This window comes from Solanum dulcamara, chromosome 5 (assembly GCF_947179165.1).
Source record: "Solanum dulcamara chromosome 5, daSolDulc1.2, whole genome shotgun sequence".
In the NCBI taxonomy this organism is placed as follows: Eukaryota; Viridiplantae; Streptophyta; class Magnoliopsida; order Solanales; family Solanaceae; genus Solanum; species Solanum dulcamara.
The window spans coordinates 77,015,080-77,037,328 of NC_077241.1; the positions used below are offsets into that span (position 1 = coordinate 77,015,080).

The following is a 22,249-nucleotide window of genomic DNA, read 5'->3' on the forward strand; positions in this document are numbered from 1 at the left end:
CAGTGTATGGAAATTTGTTAATAAGTTCAGAACTTGTAGTAACTTGAAATTACTATGCATTTACGCGGTTTGGATGATTGTTACGTATTGTTTCATAATATATCGTATCATATTATATTGTGTTGTATTGTATTATATTATTTTGTTTTAATGAATATAATGTTTATATCTATTGTATCGTTCTCCGTCGTTACATAATGTCACACATCAACAATTTGAATGATAAACATAAAAAAAAAGGTAGAGTACGATGTAGGGCTACTATGAAAAGGTGTAAAGGATAAAATATGATTATTAAATACTAAGTAAAGATAAAATAAGAAGAAAATATTAAGGTAACGATGCGATCACATAAATATAACTTTTCGTCATTATCTGATGATGAATTTAAACGATACGATACGATATAATAAAATTTAAATAAATCAAAATAAACATTTTAATTTAACTAATAGTACAATATAATACAACATGTAACAATCATCCAAACAAGGTGTTAAGCGAGGGTAAAAAGTGTATTTTAAAGTAAACACTATTTCACAGATAGTATGTAATGACCCGCTAGGTCATTTTGAGAACGAGTCTTCTTCCATTCATAAAAGACACCTTCCGTATATTTAAATTGAGAATTTTGGACTATTCGATAACTTCAGTTAATTAAATGATGAGTGATTTTAAATAATTAATTTAATTGATGGGCTAAAGTGTTAATTTGTTTAATACTTATACCACTTTTTTTATATTTAATAACATAGGTTAGTAGAGTTTGTTATTTTGGTACATAATTAATTAGAAAAAGAAGAAAATAAATAATAATAAAAAAAAGGAAAAAAATAAAATAAAATATATATACACAAACTGGACGAGAACAGCGACGAACGAGAAACTATTACAAACTAAAAAAAAACATACGGAGGAAGAAAGAAAAGAAAGGGGAAAAGACAAATAGGGATTTTCATTCCAAAACGTCAAGGTAATTATTCTCATCCTTTCCATTAAATTTTTATGCGATTATTAACATATTTTTAGGGTATATTGGTGAAGAAATAACGTTGAAATAAGAAAATATGACTCTAGGGTTCTTCACATAAAATCTTAATTTGGGGGTCGAATAACGATCCGTTTTAGCTGGATTTGACATGTGAGTTTATTTTATCATGAGTGAACATAATCAGAAAGAAAATTTCAGATTTGACTTCAATGACTCGGGACGACTTTTTGACCCAATTTTGATCCAAAAATAAATATAGCAATATGAGTGTCATTGGATTCGTATTCTTATGAAGATTATGTATTTGAATATATTTTGATCGTTAGAAAGCATTGTGAAACGCTCAAGTTTTAAAGTGATTATCCAATTTAATTGAGATTTAACCCTAGTTTTGAAATTCAGAAAATATGGGAATTGACATATTAAGTGGCATCAAGATTAGAAACGTGTTTATAGATTTGCTTAAATTTTTGGGTCTAAGCTTGACATATGGTAATAAGGGTGTTGTTAGTTTCAAAAATCTTATTGTGATTATTTATTTGTCTAGATTACGTTGATTTGGAGGCCAGCGAAAAGGAAAGGCTTAAGTCCCGGAGTGATTGCTTGATTAATTAAGGCAAGTGAATTTCTAAACCTCAGTTTAAGCTTGTAGATGCTTGTATTTCCGTGTTATGTGTACTAGAGAGTAATGAAAATTGGACTGGGTTATTGACTGTATGATTGACCTTAAAAATGGAGATGAGGGGTATAAAATGGTGATCTAATGACATGTATTGGTGGAATTGATATGTTGTGATTATGGGTTTATTTTGGATATGTGAAATGACTACGTTGATGTGAGATAGAAAAAATTATTGTTGTTGTCATGTTATTATCGTGAATTATATGAACATGAATTGATTGCATTGGTTCTGACATATTGTGTTGAGATTGAAAATGATATAAAACAAAAGGAGTCGGGCCACATGCTCCGTGGCAGATATTATGAAATAAAGTGGTCGGGCCACATGCTCTGTGGCAGGATATATATATTGAGGGGACAGGCCACACGCTTTGTGGCAGGTTACATGGACAGAAATGTCTCCCATGGATTTCAAACTGTAATTCAGCGGATGTGTACCGATAGGACAGACATGCATCATCTCATTGCATTGCATCGCATTTTGTTGATATTTGTAAAATTCGTGTTTACCACTTATTGATCTATATATGCTGAACTTGATTTGATATGATTCATTGATAAGACTATTGATGAGTATTCGTCGACTGTATTACTATTGTTATTGTACAATTGTAGAGTTGGGCTGGTTTTATGCATGTTGTAGTTAAGGAGGTTCGGTCGGGAGGACAAGAGTACTTGTATCTATTGAGCTTTGCTTAGTTTTAGTTGTCCATTTGCTGAGTACCGTGTTGTTTGGTACTCACCCCTTACTTCTACACTTGTGTATGTTGTGAGCTCAGACCTGTTTGATCTCTTAGTGTTCTCTACCACGTCTGAGGCTATCAACTCGAGTGTTGAGGTAGCTGTTACATCCGTCTAGCAGACACCTCTTACTCTTTAATATGTTTTAGTCCTATTCTAGAGACAAAGAGACTGTATTCTCTTTCGTACTTCGGTAATGTATTAGTGACTTGTACATGTGACAATCAGTCTTGGGGGATTTTGAGATTATTTACTTGTTTTTGACTAAGTTAAACCTTGTTTTATCTCAATTACTTCTGCATTTACTTTTCGTTGGATATTAGGCTGACTTATCTCGGTAGGTTGAGATGAGTGTCATCACACCCGGATTCGGATCATGACAGTCTTTGAAGTCAAATGCTACTCTTACTAGTACTTCCTTTGGTCCTATTCCTCGGACATAGTTTAAATTTTGATAGTCAAATAATTTAATTTCAATATATTATGATTACGGTATGAAATTGTTTAAAATATATTTACATGTTTGAAACTTATGTAAAAAGTTCTATGAATCCCGATAATCAATAATTTAAAATATTTTTAAAAAATATATGAAAAAATTACAATAAAAAATATTATATTATTATTATATCAAATTAAGCCGATATGATTTGGTATTTTAAGCTTGATTTTGGTATTTTGTAGTATGATAAATCAATAACCATAGTGTGTTCGACTTTGACTTACCTATAATCATATAATAGATAATTATGACTTCTTTTTTCAAAAAAACGTCTCAATTATATCATACTAACACTATAAAGATGTGGAAATATTCAAAAAAAAATACAAACAATTATCTTCGTTAAGCAATTATACAAAAAAGGACATTTCAATCAAGATAGAGTAATCAAAAATTCTGACATATGTCTAAATAACTAGTTTTGTACTAACACTAATTTATAAATTTGTTAATATTATATTATAATAATAATATATTCCATTATATATTTCAATACAGTACTCGATACTAATATTTCTTCTTTTATACATAACAATACCATAAAAATTAAACTGTCTACAAAACTTTTATCAAATATCATAATATCAAAATTCTAATTTTAATATGATAATTTAATATTTATCAGTAATATATCTTAAAATACCTCTTAATACCTTATCAAAACTGTTTAAGACACACCTACGCACCATGTCCACCCCAGTTAGACCAACAAAAATGAAACCATTTACTGTAGATTTCATTGGTAAACTAAAGAAATGGTTTATTTACGGGAATGCAAAACTGCAAAATTTTAACACCAGGTGGCGAGATTTGAGCTTTAAAATAGGTGGGTCCCCAATATAGATCTGTGCTTTACACCATCAAGACAAGTAGGACCTTTTTGTGTCGGTTCTTAGAAGCCCCAAAAAGAGAAGAAAAAGTCGATTACTCTTTAAGCTATTAAAAAAATCAAGTACTTAATAAGGTCCAGAGAATTTGACTTCATTAAGCACTTCATTATCTCTCTTAATCTATGGATTAGTATTAATTCTTTATTCTTTTAATATTTAAAGAGCTTCAAACTAAGAGTCAAATTGAGCTGTCATTATTCTGCACCTCCACATAAGCCTAAGGCCAAAAGGCAGTTGAGCAATCTGTGTCATCCTCTTAAGCAATCCATTCAGAATTTGGTCTATTTCTCTGTATTCACTTAAACTTTTCCACTTAAAAAACCTTTAAAACAAATCACCGATAAATTGGTACAATGGTACAGCACTAAGGACATACCATTCCAGCAATAACTAGGATTTTTCCTAATGTTCCTTTAACAGAGAAAGAGAAAACAACAAATTTCTCTGTAATAGTGACCAAAAAGGAACACTTTAAAGCCAAGAAAATGAAACGTTAAACACAAAAGGGGACCCCCTTTGACCCAAACAGTTCAGTCTGCACACGAGTTGAGTTTATTTTAGTCATAAAAATCCCAAGAACCAGACAAAGATTTTGATTCCCGCGCTTGGTTTAGTTTAAGACTTAAACAGTTTGATAAACTTATTGTCTCCTTTCTGTTTTTGTCTAATACATGAATCTTAAGTACATTATTATAATACTAAAGTCCAAAAAAATGCAGGATTATTATGATGAATCATGCTAAATTTGCATATAATGGTTGGTCATTATCCACAGTAAACCTACCTATCTTTCATTGTTTAGTGGGATTAAGCCCGTGGCTCGACGGTGGGGGTGGTGCTCTATGTGTTGAAAATGAAAAAGAGTTTACCATAAGGCAAAAGAATAGTTACATTTTCCATTTTGTCAGATTAAGATAATTTAGAAGAATAGAGGTGGAAACGGATTGTCTACTTGTTCAGCGTATCACAAAAGAGGATATACAATATCACTCTCGTAAGGCTATCATTGAAGATTGCAAATACTTCCTAGAAGCCAACAAGACGATTATTAGACACATACATTTGAAGAGAGGCAAATAAATGTGTAGATTTTTCTGGCAAATGAAGGTCACGAACATGAAGAAGTTGAACTAGTATTGGGAAAATGTGATCAAGGAAATGGAGTTTTTACTTCTTTACTTCTGGCTAATATAAACAATGCAGCTTATGTACGATTTTAATATTTCTATTTAGTATTTTCAAACAAGTATCCACTGTAGTTTCACAACGTGGAGTCTCTGAATGATAAAGCGTACGCAGACCTTACCCCCACCTCAGAGTTAGAGAGACTGATAAAGCGTACGCAGACCTTACCCCCACCTCAGAGTTAGAGAGACTGTTTCTGATAGACCCTTGAATATTTAGTATTTTCCAATGTAACAAAAGGGAAAAGATAAAGATAATTTAGTAGAGAATCTGATACAGTAGTTGCCTCAATATCTAGGAGACTCCAATTAGAATCACTGCTTATGTAATTTAAGATTCAGAATTTGACATGGTATAACCAACTACAGCTGAAGAATAAGATCTAAGATGAGATCTAAATCTTGAAAAAAACTAAACTGAATCTTGATTGTTTACATTGATTTTGTTTGAAAGACAGTATTTAACTTAGATATTGAGAAGATATTTGATGCAGCTGATGCAACCATTAGATTTTGTAGTTATTGTTATCCATCTTGATGATTGATTTCTTACTTCTAAATGTAGGAAAGAGATATTTTAAGTCCAATTTTCACCCAATTAAATCTGTGAATTAAGGGAATATTTTTTTCCTAATAAAGCTCCTAAAGATATGCAAGTACTCCCTCAGTTTTGTGTGTTTTAAGACCTTTCAAAGATTATCTACAAAGAGAGAGAAATAATTAGAGGAAGGATCGTGTAAGCTTCATCGTTATGCTAGGCTTTTCTTTAACAATTTTTTAAATATTGCCGTTGACAAAAGAATGAGGGTGTTCTCAACGCAAAATTATTATGGCTATACTATTCTTATCTCCAACTACTTGTACAGCTTTTTTTGAGCAACCAACTTGAAAAAACAATTAAAATTATTATTCTAATTAGTTGTAATTCTAGCCTGCCTATTTAAGAACTCCACCTCGTGGATATGGAATACATGACAGCAGTTTCTTCTCATTCTAAGAGTCTTTTTCTCACAACATCTCCTACCATTACTGTTCCACTTCCTATTGATAATAAAACCAATACATTTCTTTTTCTTTGAACAACTTTTTCCCTCACTCTCTTGTCAAGGTACTGCATACCTGCCTGCGATATACATTTCCACTTCCTTTTCTTGGGAAGTTCTTTCAGAAAATCTCCACTTCAATTCATCTTATCTATAGAGATATAGGGGCAGATAATACATATTACGACTAAGATGATATCATTTGGTATGTGCATTGGGGCTTTTCTGGTTTTGATTATTATACATTGGGTTTACAACTGGAGGAATCCCAGATGCAATGGAAAACTCCCACCAGGTTCAATGGGCTGGCCGTTACTAGGAGAGACTATTCAGTTCTTTGCCCCAAATACAACATCAGATATTGCTCCCTTTGTGAAGGAGAGGATGAAAAGGTGGTTACTGCAATCCACTCATTTGGGTTTCTTATATATTAGTAGAAATACTACAAATTGACATTTACTGAACTTCATTTTACCATCCTAGTAAAGTTTTTTGTCAATTTATTTCAGGTATGGGCCGATTTTCCGAACTAGCGTGGTTGGACGTCCTGTTATTGTATCTACAGACCCGGACCTTAATTACTTCATCTTTCAGCAAGAGGGACAGTTGTTTCAGAGCTGGTATCCAGATACATTCACTGAGATATTCGGAAGGCAAAATGTAGGTTCCTTGCATGGTTTCATGTACAAGTACTTGAAGAACATGGTACTAAACCTTTTTGGTTCTGAAAGTCTGAAAAAGATGCTGCCTGAGGTTGAAGAGGTAGCGAAAAATAAATTGAAGCGGTGGTCAGGTCAGACAAGTGTAGAGATGAAGGAAGCAACTGCCAATGTAAGTTGAGCCAAAATTTCCCCTTCAGTAATAAAGGGGAGCCCGGTGCACAAAACTCCCACTATACCCGATATTCGGGAAAGGACCAGACCACATTGGGTCTTATATATGCACCTAAACTTGCTTTCTGCAAGAGACTATTTCCGCGGCTTGAATATGTGACCTCCCGTCACACGGTTGGAACTTTTAGAGTTGCACCAAGGCTCCCCTTCAAAATTTCCCTCTACTACTATATTATAAGGTTCTCAATTTTAATCAGAATGTCTCCTGGTGTTTCTGCAGATGATATTTGATCTAACTGCAAAAAAGCTAATCAGCTATGATTCTGAGACCTCATCAGAAAATCTGCGGGAAAGTTTTGTCGCTTTTATACAGGGATTGATTTCTTTTCCTATAGACATTCCCGGAACTGCCTATCACAAATGCTTACAGGTATTAACTCTACATATTTAGACTTAGCCATCTGGTACAAGAATGCAATTCTGCGAAATTCGGGTTAGAATGGTGTGCCCATATACTTGTTGAAGTGATTAATTGACTCTAGAAGGTGATCATCAGGGAAGAAAGAAGGCAATGAAGATGCTAAAGACAATGCTAGAGGAAAGAAGAGAACAGCCTAGGAAGGAACAAACTGATTTCTTTGATTATGTCCTAGAAGAACTTCAAAGGAAGGACACAATCCTCACAGAGGCAATAGCTCTAGATTTGATGTTTGTCCTGCTCTTTGCCAGCTTCGAGACCACCTCCCTGGCTGTAACTTTAGCCACTAAATTTCTTCATGATCATCCTTTGGTTTTAAAAGAATTAACAGTAAGTGTGACTAATCTTCTTCAACTAATCAATCTCATTAAACTCCAGAATTAATGGTTATATAATGCTTTTCAGGCGGAACATGAAGCAATAATTAGAAGCAGGGAAAATCCAGCTTCTGGACTTACATGGAAAGAATATAAATCAATGAAATTTACATTTCAGGTATTTCAATTAAAACGGATTTTCCATTTCCAAAGTTCTTAGTAACCAGCATTAAGAACATTCTTCATTAATACTGGATGTGTAGGTTATTAATGAGACAGTCAGACTGGCAAATATTGTTCCTGCTATTTTCCGGAAAACACTAAGAGATATCAACTTCAAAGGTATATGATTAGAAATCTTTACCACCATCTTCTTGGGAATAAGGCTTCAGATTTACTCATAGGAACATACCTTAATATAATACTTATCTGATGCAGGATATACCATTCCAGCTGGTTGGGCGGTTATGGTTTGTCCTCCAGCTGTACACTTAAACCCTGCCAAATATCAAGATCCCCTTGACTTCAATCCATGGAGATGGGAGGTGAGCCTTTCATAATTTATTTATTGTTACTGTATTTGCACGATACTAAAGGTTAGAGAAAATGAAAGTGGTTGTGTGTTATCATAGAGTGATTTTCTCAACTTTACTATGAAATATTCATGGAATACAGGGAGTAGAAATAAATGGAGCAACTCGAAATTTCATGGCTTTTGGTGGTGGTATGAGATTTTGCGTTGGTACAGATTTCACTAAGGTGCAGATGGCTGTCTTTCTCCACTCCCTTGTGACCAAATACAGGTAAGAACATTACTCGCATTAATATTTTTGAGAAAGAAAGAGAGGGAGCTAATCAGTTATAACTGGTAAAAACTGTCAGGTGGCAAACAATTGAAGGAGGAGACACAGTGCGGACTCCTGGTTTACAGTTTCCCAACGGTTACCACATTAGGATCTCGGAAAAAGATGAGAAGATACAATAGACAACACACAATTGATGGGATAGTCAGAAAAAGTGGCTAAAGGCAATACCAGGAATTGAAACTTACCCGGATATTCTCAAAGCAGCAGAAGATATTGCCGCTGAAAGAATGCTGGGACAAAGAAAGAAAGAACTCAGCAAATCATTAGTCTGGGAAAATTTTGCTAAAATTTACTTATATGACGCCTATACATACATATTTTTTTTTTTTTTCTTTTTTTATGATTTAAACAAAAAGTGTAGTTGATATTGAAGAAGGAAAGAACAAAAGTGTATAAATTCAATACATGGTACAGTTTTGAATGAAGAAGTCCTAGAATCAGAGAGTTCACTATTTCCTGCTCCCCCATATTTCAGAACCCTGCTCTTCTCCGCAAAATATCCCTGGAACATTTAGTTATTAAGTTAAGAGAGGTCAAAAGCATGTTATAAAGAAGAAAAAACACATTTAACAACTTCTGTACATGAGAAATAGTGGCAAGGCACTGACAATCACTGTCAACCAGCTTTAGTCATTCTTTCCACTTGCTTTGCCTCTTATGGTGTGTGTCATTTAAGATGGGATGTTTGTGCCTTAGATATTCCTCTTGATTTTCATCACCTCTCTTCTTGTTTATGATAGGTCCTCCCAAGGTTTCTCTCTCATTTATTCGTCTGTGATGTCTCATGTGGTCGTCCTCCCCCTCTCTTGAATGAAGTGGCTTTGTGATGCCTGAGCTCTTGGTTTTTCCATGTTTATGCTTATCCTTGTGCACATGATGAAGGTAGTAATGATTATCAGTTTCTCCCAACAGATTCTCGCGCGTGTCATTGTGAAACCTTGTGTGCCTTCTATGTGCACGATGCTTATGACGCCTTGGCTCGTTCTTATGACTTCTCTTATGATGATTTCCTAATGGTTCAGCATCATAACTGTGCTTCCAACGACTCATATGTTTATCTTCAGTAATTGAAAAATGATCCTCCCACCAGTCATACAGAGGATCAAATAAACCTTTCTGGTGAAGAAGCCAGAGTAGTACAATCACTGCAAGTCATAATAGTAACATACCATCAAATATGTTTCTACTTTCAACTTCTGAAAGATCACTACAAATGTTATTATGTAAGCAAGAAACCTGTTGGAATAATTGCCAAGAACAGACAAAACATCACCACCCAACTGATGCAGATGTACCGTATATGGCAGCTGAAGTTGAAGAATCCATAGCACTTCATTCTGTCCACAGAAAGATCCAGAGTTGCATAATCCAATTGAAAACTAACTGACATAACTACCTTCTCTCAGGAAATAGACAGGACTTTGTCTTAATTTAAACAAAATCTAACATCTACATCAGACATCAGCAAACTAAAATAAATAGCAAATTAATGTAAAAATTCATGCTAGTATATTTCCTGTTTCACTCAAAATGAGATTATGGTTATCAGCATTCTTTTACATAGACAAATATTGTCCTTAGGATGATAGAAAATATCTTGATGATATATTTTTCAAGCACTCAACTGGATGGAAACAGCCAACTTCTTAATCAGAATAGGTGACCAATTTGCAAGAGAGAATTGGAAGTCTAGAAAATGAGATTTATCAATTTCTCAAATAAAACTTCATTTGGTCCATCTATGCTTATGAGAGACACATTGCTCAGGAATAAATCAAAAATTATATCACGTTTGATCCAGAAAGCAGAGGCAACATCTGAAGCACATGCCACATTATAATGTAGAAAGAACTGATAACTGAACCTAAGTAGCTATGTCAGTTCAGTTTGAAGAAAAAAAATGTTGTCGGTCTCCTATATTCAAATTCATACACTATCATCAATAGAAATTAATATCTGTAAAAGATTACCAATTCTTTAGTTAACAAATATTTGTTGACCAAGCTAATCAGGAAATTATTTGTCAAAAGAAAAGCTATTTAGACAATTAGCACGAAAATTGAATTTATTTGATAGGAATCCTAAAATAGCAACAATGTACCCAGTGTAATACCACAAGTGGGTTCTAGGGAGAGAGTGGTGTGTAACCAGATCTCACCCCTACCTTGTGAAGGTAGAGCGTCTGTTTCCAAAAGATCCTGGCTCAAGTAAAGCATATCAGAGCATATTTGGAAAAGGAATACAGTAGTGAAGAAGCCATTTTGAAAAGAAAAAAAAAAGAGAAATGAACAATATCAACATAGGAATCCTTAAACATTATTCAAAAACCTTAAATGATGCAATAAATCTTTTAATTCCCCATAGTTCATGGTCAAGCAGAGACCAATGTAAGACAGCCAGAAACTTAACATTAAGGGTATATCTATTCAAAGATATCTCGAATTCCTGCCTAGAGCACTCAAGTATATAAAATCTTACTGAAAATCAATTAGCAGCATGTAACTGAAGTGAAAGGCTTAAGCCCACTCGGGATGGGAGGTTTTTCAACTACTATTACAGCTCGTACAACCTTGAGGAATCGAGACTAGTCTAATAAATTACTAGCCTAGTGCTACTCCTCCACAGAAGCTAGACTGAAAACACTGCAATTGACATAAAAGTCTTCCAAGACTCTATATCTATAATATGCTTCATTGGCGATCATTTGACAACAAAGACATTTTAAAAGATTAAGTACCTGCAGCTTTTCCCAGTTAGAAAATCTGTCAAATTTTCCCACATTCTTTTCCATAGATCCTCAATGCTCTCAAAGAAACCATTGATGTTTGTTGTAGGAGGTTGAAACGGAATCTGCATTAAGAAGATGACATGTGATCAGTAATACAAATAAGAGTGAGTGCATGACATTACATGTTTATCTGACAGCTCTACCAACGATGTTTCTGAAGAATGTTTGAGAAACTTAGATCCTGGAGAGATCAGTCTTAGGATAAAACTTAGATTCTAGAGAGATCAGTCTTAGGATAATCTAATGGCAAAAGGGATGGGTAAGAGGATAAAAGCAAACATATTTTCAAAAGCTAGTTTCACTATAGACTAATTGAAATCCAACAAAGCAATTCTTACTGGGAAGTAAAACTGAAACTTCGTCGAACTCTGGGAGGTAATAATGATGGGATAGTAGCAGTTTTTGAAAGTGCGGTTGTTTACTTCAATCAGGGAAGAAGAGAAAAAAGAAATAGATCTTTTCCATTCCATTTTCTCTACCCTTTATGCGAACTTAATCACACTTAATTTCAGCCAATGACAGCATAAACCAAAACTGTTTCCAGGTTGACAACTATACGGATTACAGAACAATGCAAAGATCATTACAACTGGAAAGAAGTATAACAGGGTGCTAAAACAAATGCTTCAAGGTCCACATATTTTTGAAATCTTATAGTCCTATTGAAAAGAAGCACATATTGCCATTCTCTTTTCTGTTAGCATTCTGGCCATCAACAAACTACTCATCCAAGGTGCTAAGATTTCAACACCATCACTGGCTCAACTCCAAACTTGAGCCTATAACAACAACTTTGAAAATATAGTACCCTCTCTCTTAAAGACTTTTACCCTCTCTCTTAAAGACTTTACTCAGACTGGCCCCCATGTCAGACTACTAACTTCTTTCTTGGTCTCTCCGCTCCACTTTGTTGAAAACATAATTAAATAAATAAAAGTGTGCTCTCGCTAACAAACAACTTAAGTTTTTTGATGAGATGGTCACACATTTCAACACGGTACCAGAGCAGGCTGAGATCTTGGCTTCGAGTCTCACCACCACCCATTATCAAAAAAAAAAAAAACTTCCACATGCTTGGCCCATGAAAAAACACAAGCCGTATGTGAGAGGTTGTGTTGGAAGAAAAAATTAAACAAATAAAAGTGCGCTCTCTCAAACAACTTAAGCTTGTAGATGAGATGGTCACATTTCAACACACTCTCCCCATCATGTAGCCCAATATATCATTGTTATTTTTTCTTTTTTTATATCGCTAGAAAACAATATGTACGCACGGTGTGTGCCAAGATTTCCAGGATAAACTACAACTGACCTGTGATCCATTATCAAGAACAGTAGCTTTGGTTGTAAATTGACACTCTGCCCGATCAACTTCATTAAAATCTGAGTCCTTCAGTATGGCTGCAACAAAGAGTAACCATAGAAAATTTGGCATCTTCGGGATCATTTACTACATTTCATGCCCTCCTCATTAATATATTACCTGAACAGACATACTTTGCAGCTTGATCACTTGATGGGTACAACTTGAATGCCCGAGTCATGACTTCATTTGGCTTCATTATATAAAACTGTTCCTGCAGCACCATAAGGTTTACTAGGGTTATTTCTTCTTCTACAAGTATCATGACTTTGTATCATATATCAGAAGTTAAGTAATGATGACCTCCATTTGGCCGACACCAGCTGAGCAATCAAACTGCATGATGAAAAGGTCAATTATAAGAGTTTCACATATTATTTAAGCGGATGAATGAAGTATATTTATGCCTCTACAAAAACTACAAATTGACCTACTAAAATTAGAGTTAAATCGACAGGCTTGCGATACTTTAATCAAGTTTCTGTTCTCAGACATCTATGTTATTTTCTAGAATTACGTACCAAAAATTGTGAACTTTCAGAATGAGAAAATCGGAAATGATGCATCAAGGACCTCTCAGTAATTTAACATTTCTTCCCTGGTGAAATTTGTTAAGATTAGATCTGGTGGTCCGTGGTAGCACAACGGAAATTACCAAGTTGATATATCAAAGCAAAGATAAACCAAGATAATGCTATAATGATGTAGCATGACTTATTATGGGACTCCTTTATGTTTTTTCTTCCTTTTTTCTATTGTGGATTGCTGGGGTGGGGGTGGTCTAAGGAACAGATCAGTGAGAGGAGGACTCGTCCAGGGACAAAGCATCCTGCATGCCTCAAAGTACTTTAGACGTACAGGTTGTCCACCATAGGGGATGATCAAGACCTTTCAAGATTCAATCCTTACTAACTGAGCCAACTCATATTGGTTGGCAGCTTATTTCTGGGATGTGAATATGAAAGTTTATCCTTTTAGAAATCATAGAAGAACATTAAACTGATGAGCTGATAAAACACATATTTTAACTGTCTAAACATAAAGTAGTTGTTTACCGTGAGGCTATAGGACGCTTCCACTTCACCTATATTTTTTGTTGTAATTGTTGCTGTTCCAAATTGAGTTAGAGCTTCAAAAGTTGGAATTGTAATGCTGAGAATTTTCCCAGGGCTCCTGCATAAAAGGACCAAATCAATCTTACAAAATGTTCAATCAATGCTCATAGTCTGTCCAAATTAATTTATACAGACAAAGAAGTTTTTGTTTTGATGTTTTAACGTTTCAGTGTATTGATATTTTAATTCCATTCCCATATTATCCTCATTAAATTGTTCTTACTCTTAGGAAGGACAACTTTTCTCTGTATTTTCCTATTAGTTGATAATGTTGGCTGGTCATTAAAAGTTTGATGTACTGTGCTTCTTAAATTATAATATAATAATTCCATTCACATGTTATCCTCATACTTATAAAATTGTTCTTAATATTAGAAGGGACAACTTTTCTCTTTATTTTCCTATTAGTTGAAAATGTTTGCTGGTCATTAAAAGTTTGATGTACTATGCTTCTTAAATCATTAGATAATTTGGTAAGAAGTTGAAATTTCTTAATAAAGGAAACATTGTTTTATTTAAGCAACATAAATAGCAAAGGTAGAGAGACAAAAAGTCATATACAGAAAAATACAACAAAACTAAATAATCTCTGTAATATGATTATAAAAATCTTGGACAGGAAAAGTATCAAAAGTTAATATAAGATTGCTTTTTCTGGACTATATAATATTTAAACCTGCTTAAAAGTTGATGAAGAAACACTGAGGAATTGATCTTGTGTCAACTTAATTAGAACGGTAAAGGGCATTCATATGTTGGTCTTTGTTATTGCAAGCTCAATCTGGAGTTGATATAAATCAGCCATCAAATTTGCTCGCATTCTTCAGATAAAGGGGAACATGGACGAAAAATTATGCCAAGAAAAACAAGGACAAAGCACTAATACCAAATAAGGTGACTGACCTTTGATACACATATTCTATATCATCTGCATTCAGTTCTATCAACAGATTTGTGTTCAGGACTTCTGTAATTCCAATAGAGAATGCATGACTTCCTGCATTCTGCAGACACTTGTAAATTACAAGCACAAGCAAAAGACATCTGTGCAGTCACAAAATATAAACCTGAAACGTAACTGGATGCTGGTTGATTCTTTCAAACCTTCCTTGCACGCAATATAGCGGCACCTGATTTCGACTGATTCTATTCTGGTCAGCCTGCAAGATAAATTACTCAAGTTCAAGTCCGAAACATTATAAAAAATTTCTAAGGTCCATTTGAACTTCAACCGCAGCCAAACCAGAGGTTCCCCCATGTTATTTATATCTAAGTTTTTAGTAAAATTATTGAAGAAACAGCAACATAAACACGACCCATTTTACCTTTAGGTCATTCTCAATTGGTATTTTTAATTAAGAAAGATAATTTTATATGAGCCAATGGAATTGTAGAAATGTATGGACAAAATGTCTTCAAACACTAGCAACAAAAGAAAAACAGAAGACATGGGTAGTACAAGCCCCCATATATATATATATATATATATATATATATATATATATATATAAAACAGAGATGTCTGTTGATGCAGTATAGACAGATATATGAGAAATAGAAAAGACCATCATTGTAGACCAAATGTTGTAGTGGTAAGAAAATATGGAACAGAAATTACTTAAAAAGGAAACAAAGATGGACCAAGTGTCCTGAAAATACGAGACACATAAGATCTTATAACAAAAAAAAAGAGCATAGTTTAAGTATTAGGTGTTTAATATTTACTGACATCCCAAAAATTCCATAGCTGGTTGTGCAGGCAACTCCAAATTGGTGCTGAGCAAAAATCTGGCTGTGCATTGAAAGCATCGTAACCTACACCAATTTTGTTACATTCAACACCGTCTAGTGTAAACCTCACTCTCTCTAGTAGCATCCACATGGAAAAATTGCTCCCCAGATTTTGTGGTTGACCTGGGCCACCCTTCAGCAAAAGGGACACAAAACCTCTTAGAATCACAAATGACAAGACTACCCAAGAATGACAAACAAAAGTTCCATCAGAATCAAGAAACTAATTGCAGCGAGTATATAGAAATGCTTGCATAATCAACGAGCCAAAAGTTTCACATAAGCAATTGCATCTATAATAAAACAATAATCATTATTCTATTCTGCTCTTTCTAATTTTAATATGCAGTTTGCACTATTCTTTTGTCCTCAAGAATTAAATTTGCACAATGCATCAATTTAAGGAGTGGTTTCCAGCATAGCATATCATCGGTGATTACTATCAGGTAATATAGCTACCAGAATAAAGGGGAAATTAAGACTAAAACTCAACAGTCTATGCCGATAACTCTAGAATTAAATTTTGTTCACCATCGCTAGGCTACTTCTTTGCTGTAAAACAATTCAAAAAGGTGCATGTCAATTTGGCATCTACATGAGATCTATATAAAATCTCAAAGCTGTTAAAGAGTTCCAGTGTGAAATGAGTGACAAGAGCTACCTGTCTAGGTATGACAAGGTAGAGGTCATCAAAAGACGGAATATCAGTGTATCCAACATAGTCTCCAACCAGATTCACCCGCAGAAAATTATCACTGGATGTAGCAGTTCTATTGTCCGGACCAACAATCACTTCCTGCCACCAAATATTAGCAATGAAACTATGACACTTATACCCTTCATGCAAAAGTGAATGGAATATCATCATTCCACAAAAAAATTGGGCACTGTTTATTTTAACCTAGGTTCTGCTATATTCATCCTTGCAATCATAATCAGTCATCATGAACATCACCAAAAGTAATTGGCTTGACAGCATATTCTCGTTCATATTATACTAGTTTTGTATTCATGATTAAGATTTTACAAGAAGCTGGAATAAAACAACTTTCCAACCCAAAAACTAAATAGTGTCACACAAATGAGATGTGGGGGGTGGGGGGGTTATGAATTGGTAGATATTAACATGGAGAAGAAATGGTGAAAGGTGAATTTAAGAAAAATTCCTTGTCTCTAGCTGATTTTTTGGAGCTAAAACCTAGAAAGACAGATGAATCAATAACCAGTTGTACATTAAGATGTGTAAAAGGGATAAAACACAGTGCTGAAGACTAGCAAAGGAACACTGATTTGTGACAATGGTCTTTATCCTATTTATGCTGCTGGATTTCTTGTCTAAAATAGTTCTTATACATAAATCAACAAACTAGGCCTCAATACCGAACAACTTAGGGGTGTTCACTAATCAAATTGTAAAGACGCGATCCAACATACAAGACACCACCATACATTAGACAAGATAAGCAAAATCAAAAGGAAATAAGTGCTGTATGCTGAGAAATTATATCTGAATCAGGCACCAAGTATGCACCAAGGAACACATATACAATAGACACCGGAAAAGATTCCAGAGCAAATACCGAATTCTGAGATTGTTTCTTAACGTCAATTCGGATGCTAAATCCAACTGAGCGCTGCCCAATGCCAAATACATGGAACCTAAATGTAGAGAGAACTGTTGCAGCATTAGCTAATTATTATCCATCAATATATGCTTGCATAAAGCTCGTAGCAATAAAATTGAATTGATGGTAGAGAAGAAAAAGGTATGGGAACTGAAATATTAGAAAAGCCATGTCAAAACAGGATTTTGTGGAAACAATTTTTATCCAAAAAAACATGACCTTCAAAAGTAATGTATCTCAAATCATAAAAACAGGAATTTCAATAAATATTTCATTGACACAAACAACAGACAATTATAAAGGCCTTACCAGTCATCTGGAAACCGCAGACAGTGAGCAGTGTTTTTCTTCCCTTTTGTCATCTTGTCAACTAAATCAAGAAACTATATGAGCTAGGAAGCAATTACTTGCAAATGCTGTAATCTGCAATGAAGAAAAATATTCTCTGAGAACTGAAGGGTAAACTTACAAAAGTTTCCACATGACGAAGGAACCCTTCGCTGATCCCCACACGGACAACAAGTAGGCTGAGAAGAAAAAATAGAAGAAGATTTATATCCTATACTCGGAGAAATCAGGAAAGGAAAATCTTCAATATGAGAAAATACTGTGAAGAGAAGGTAACCTGCAGATAATTAGTAGATAATGTATTTCATAAACAAAACAAATCTTCATTCACTTCACCAATAAGACTCACTAAATATAGTTTTAACTGGGAGTCTATAACTTACCTTTAAAAATTCAATTTGAAAAACAGCCCCTAGGTATCATGATAAGCAACAAATTTCCTTAGAGATTTAGTTATAGCAGCTATTAAGAAATTGTATATATCTCGCCCAGCCTAGATATCAGATAAGCTTGTCGTCGATATGACAAGTTGATGAACTTGTCATCACCAAACAGCAACAATATTCTACATTCTGCTACGATGAAAAACAATTAAGAATCTCAAATGTTACCTGAGTATTCTCAATAATGTGTCCATTCTCATCCCTCAGCCTATGGAAACAAATCAAAAAGTTACTCAGCTGACAGAAAACACTTTCATAAAAATTACTGTAAGATATTACAAAAAAATATAAACATCAAATCTTAAAGTGTTAGCAGAAAAGTTGCTGGAAAAATAGTTTAATGATGAAATGTCGATTAAAAACATTATATCTGAACCACAATAAAGACAGGAATATTTTGTCTAAACTTAGTATCTTAGCACCACACAAATCGGAGGCAAACTAAAACTTAGGCCAGCAATCATTTCTAGATCAATTTCCTCACTTCCTATATGGTTGGTGGAAATTCAAAAAAGTAGCAGTATGGAGATACATAGATGGCTGTATTCTCTTTTTCTATCTGTATGAGTCTTTGTGGAACCTAATAACATAGTTAGATAGTGTTACGGACATGACAGTGGTATGTCTGGGCATACTAAATGGAAAAGGTATGTATGTGGAACACTATAGGGCATCTTTTGCAGCTTGAATAATCTCCTTTTGCATTCAAACTGTTCCCATCAAATGAAGGTGTACATTTGGGAGGAAACAGGGTCCTCTAAGCCTGGAAACACATCCTCAATACTTCAAGCTACTTTAACTTATCATCCTATCTGTCTTCTGAATCTTGATTATTGATTATGTTACTGATGTGATGGAAAGTCTATAAGAATGAAAACTCCTGCATTCTAAATTATGTGCTGTATTTTTTTTCATTATCTATACCTAGAACATAAAAGAAATACAGGTTTATATCAAACATCGATTCACAATCATCAAATGATGTTAATCATCCATCTGGTTTAGGGAACTTTTTTTTTTTAAATCAGGCATACCAATTCCATTGTCTTTATAAAAATATATCCAAAAAGGAAGCTATAAGGCACAGTTGGTTCGGAGACAAGTTTGTAGCTTATGCTACATAACACCTATGAATATGGGCAGCTAAGAATAATGTTTTGAGGCAGTCATGGACTAAGTCCTCCCTTTCTCTTGAACAGGGAAGGGAAGCATAGAATTAGCTTCAATTGAACAAGCTTAACCTTGACAAAAAGGTTATGGGCAGCTAAGAATAACGTTTTGAAGCAGCCATGGACTAAATCCTCACTTTCTCTAGAACAAGGGAAGGGCAGCATAGCATTAGCTTCAGTTGAACAAGCTTAACTTGAGTGACAAACTAGATCTAAATTTATCTATGTTTAACGCAGTGAAGTTCCAAGGAGAAGTATCCACCTAGATACCCTACTGATTATTTTTTTCTTTTGGTTATCTCTTTCATATTGCCTCGAGATATTTTAGGAAGCCAGAAAATGGAATCAAATTAGACCATACCAATTAGATAGAAAAGTCAAAGCTGATATTTATGAAATTCAATAGCAGAGCTACTTAATCCCCAGATACTTGTGACTTAACCAAATTCAGCTATCATAACAACAGAAACAAAGATTGTTTATGAAAGAGCGAAATTGCCTAAAGGAAATCCAATTTGGAGAAGAACACTATCAAATGAATTACCTCTCACATATCTGCACAACATCTGCCCCTGCATCTGGCTCACACTTGCGTGTATTGACATAAAATTCTTGCGGTTTATAAGCAACATCCTACACGAGAAAAGTCAATTGAACTGAGAGAAAGCAAAACCATGGAATTAATTCAAATAAGGACAGATATGTTATCTATTCTTTTTCTTTGCTTATCGAACTGTCTACTATCTGGTGGCCTAAACAAGTTTTTGTACGAGAAAAGAGTATAATCTTTAATATGAAGCCTTACATAACATTGACTCCAATGTCCATCTACAAGCATTGTTCAATGTTCCATCATTCTAAGAAAATCAGACGAGCTAATTACTTGCCATAAGAGAAATGGAAGTGTGTGTGATACTACTACACACAGAAATAGTGAAGCTTTCTCGGGAACAAGTGCCACGAGAAAACATGTGACATGCATTTGGAGGAATTACTTGGATCACATAGATGGAAAGATTGCTTGGAAATAGGCATTGCTAAAGAAAATCTACATAATGGATTGTAATATCCATGCTACAATCAGCTTTGCTTAAAGATGTAATCTAAGGGCCTCCGGCTTCAAGCAGATAACTTAGTATTAGCAAAAATAAATTATTCCAAAAAACTCCGGCAAGTTCTCAGAAGAACTAAATATTTCTAAGGTACAATTCAGCAGCTTGACTGAATGAAACAAAGTTCCAACTCACTTCTCCAAATAGCAAAACACAAAATATTCCATCTGTTCCAATTTATATAAAAATATTTCATTTTGAAATGTTGCAAACTATTTGCCAAAAAAAACTAACAACATAAAAACGTGATTGTCTTACTGCTTTCGCAAATCCACTTCATTTAAATACTCAAATTTAAACTTTGATGCAACGATTTCTCAATAAAGCTTAACTTTACACCAATGACTTCAATATTTTCTTCCAAAAGTATACGAGGTCAAACTAATATAATCCTCGTGTCCAATCAAACATAGATTTTTTTAAAGACGTACTCGTATATATGTCAATTCATACAAAGCATATGCTGCTGATTTGTTAATCGTGATCACTGGCGGAACTCGAAGTGTTCGCATGTTACTGCTTGAGTTCTCTTCCACTTCAACTATCTCTGCCACCAATGAAGCCTCATTTCCACTCTACCGTCACCGGAAAAAAAATAAACTCAAACATCAAACTCACATTAACATGCAATTCGTTCATTACAACAATCGATTGATAAATCAGAAGTTTCTAGAAGAAGATAGAGAGATCGATTACCGATTCACTGGGAACGGCCAAGTCGATGATGATCTTGTTGGTGCAGTTTAGGCTATTCGAATCGGAAACTTTCTCGCATTTTTGAAGCTTCGATTTGGAGAGGATTTGTATTGCGGAAGCGTATTGGAGAAGAAGAAATAGAGTGACGAAGAATAGGAGAACGAGCGGTTTCATTGTGAAATTTTGAAATTTTTTTGCGTGTGAATTGGTAATTTCAGTGTGCTATATACGGTTTTGGCGCGCCTGTAACTGCACCTAAACGGTTGGGTTTTGCAGTTTTCTCTAAGATTCCAGTAATTCTAAAAATGCCCTGAATTTTATTTTTGTGTGCTTCTACATTAGTCTTTCTTCGAATTAATCCCCATATTGTTGCATAACTAAAATGAGATAAATTTAAGTGTTACCAATTTTAAATTTATACATGATCCATAACTGAAATTATGAAAATATATATAATAAAGTAATTAATTTACAACAAATATAATCATATTTTATTTACATAAAAAATAGTCAAAAATCATAAGAAATATACACTGATTATACAATATAGTTTGCCAAAAATCATAGAAAATATACACTGACTATACAAGCTATACTATAACTATACCATTATGATACACTCAAAAACTGAATATAATTTGACTATGCATGAAATATACACTGAGTATACATGAAGTATACACCGATTCATTCATGATCAACTTAAAATCACCTATAAACAGTCTCAAAATTTAGATATGAAATCCTCTCGATATTTCGAGTCTTGTGATATACTTCACTCAAAACGATTTACGTTTGTGATACATCAAATTTTTAAGAAGAAGAAGAAGAAGATAAACTGAAAGAAAAAATCGAAAGAAGAAGAAGAACTAGCAACAGAAGACGACCATGACAACGAAGGTGGAGAAGAAATTGGTCATTTTTTGGTAATTGAAATGACCGAATGGTCATTTGATGTAATTATACAATTTCAAATATATTCAATAAACTAATTAGTTTACAACAAATATATCCATATTTTATTTACATAAAAAATAACCAAAATCATAGGAAATATACATTGACTATACACTGACTATACAATATAGATTATGTATACATGAATTATACACTGAATATACATTATCATACACTCAAAAACTGAATATAACTTGACTATACATGAAATATACGCTGACTATACATGAAATATATAACGAATGATCATTTTTTTGATAATTACTTTGGCCGAATGGCCATTGGGTGTAATTTGTCCAAAAAAGAATGTAATAT

At 34.0% G+C, this 22,249-nt stretch overlaps 2 protein-coding genes across 2 annotated transcripts; one reads left to right on the forward strand and one right to left on the reverse strand.

Moving 5' to 3' along the window:
- The first annotated feature begins 5,926 nt into the window (after nucleotides 1-5,926).
- LOC129889991 (cytochrome P450 87A3) lies at nucleotides 5,927-8,704 on the forward strand. Its single transcript, XM_055965481.1, has 9 exons — nucleotides 5,927-6,425; nucleotides 6,543-6,864; nucleotides 7,147-7,296; nucleotides 7,423-7,674; nucleotides 7,750-7,839; nucleotides 7,925-8,003; nucleotides 8,100-8,206; nucleotides 8,337-8,464; nucleotides 8,544-8,704. Exons 1-9 carry the CDS (start codon nucleotides 6,226-6,228, stop codon nucleotides 8,644-8,646), a joined length of 1,431 nt encoding a protein of 476 aa, XP_055821456.1. The 5' UTR covers nucleotides 5,927-6,225; the 3' UTR covers nucleotides 8,647-8,704.
- Nucleotides 8,705-9,146: 442 nt separating this feature from the next.
- LOC129889992 (protein HAPLESS 2) lies at nucleotides 9,147-21,151 on the reverse strand. Its single transcript, XM_055965482.1, has 18 exons — nucleotides 20,978-21,151; nucleotides 20,713-20,856; nucleotides 19,714-19,802; nucleotides 18,169-18,208; nucleotides 17,679-17,736; nucleotides 17,519-17,579; nucleotides 17,165-17,243; nucleotides 16,246-16,380; nucleotides 15,523-15,717; nucleotides 14,873-14,953; nucleotides 14,697-14,797; nucleotides 13,734-13,851; nucleotides 12,982-13,014; nucleotides 12,799-12,892; nucleotides 12,628-12,716; nucleotides 11,265-11,377; nucleotides 9,764-9,864; nucleotides 9,147-9,672 (listed from the first exon to the last, which is right to left on the reverse strand). The coding sequence occupies exons 1-18, from the start codon at nucleotides 21,149-21,151 to the stop codon at nucleotides 9,158-9,160; spliced, it is 2,220 nt and encodes a 739-aa protein (XP_055821457.1). The 3' UTR covers nucleotides 9,147-9,157.
- Nucleotides 21,152-22,249: the final 1,098 nt, after the last annotated feature.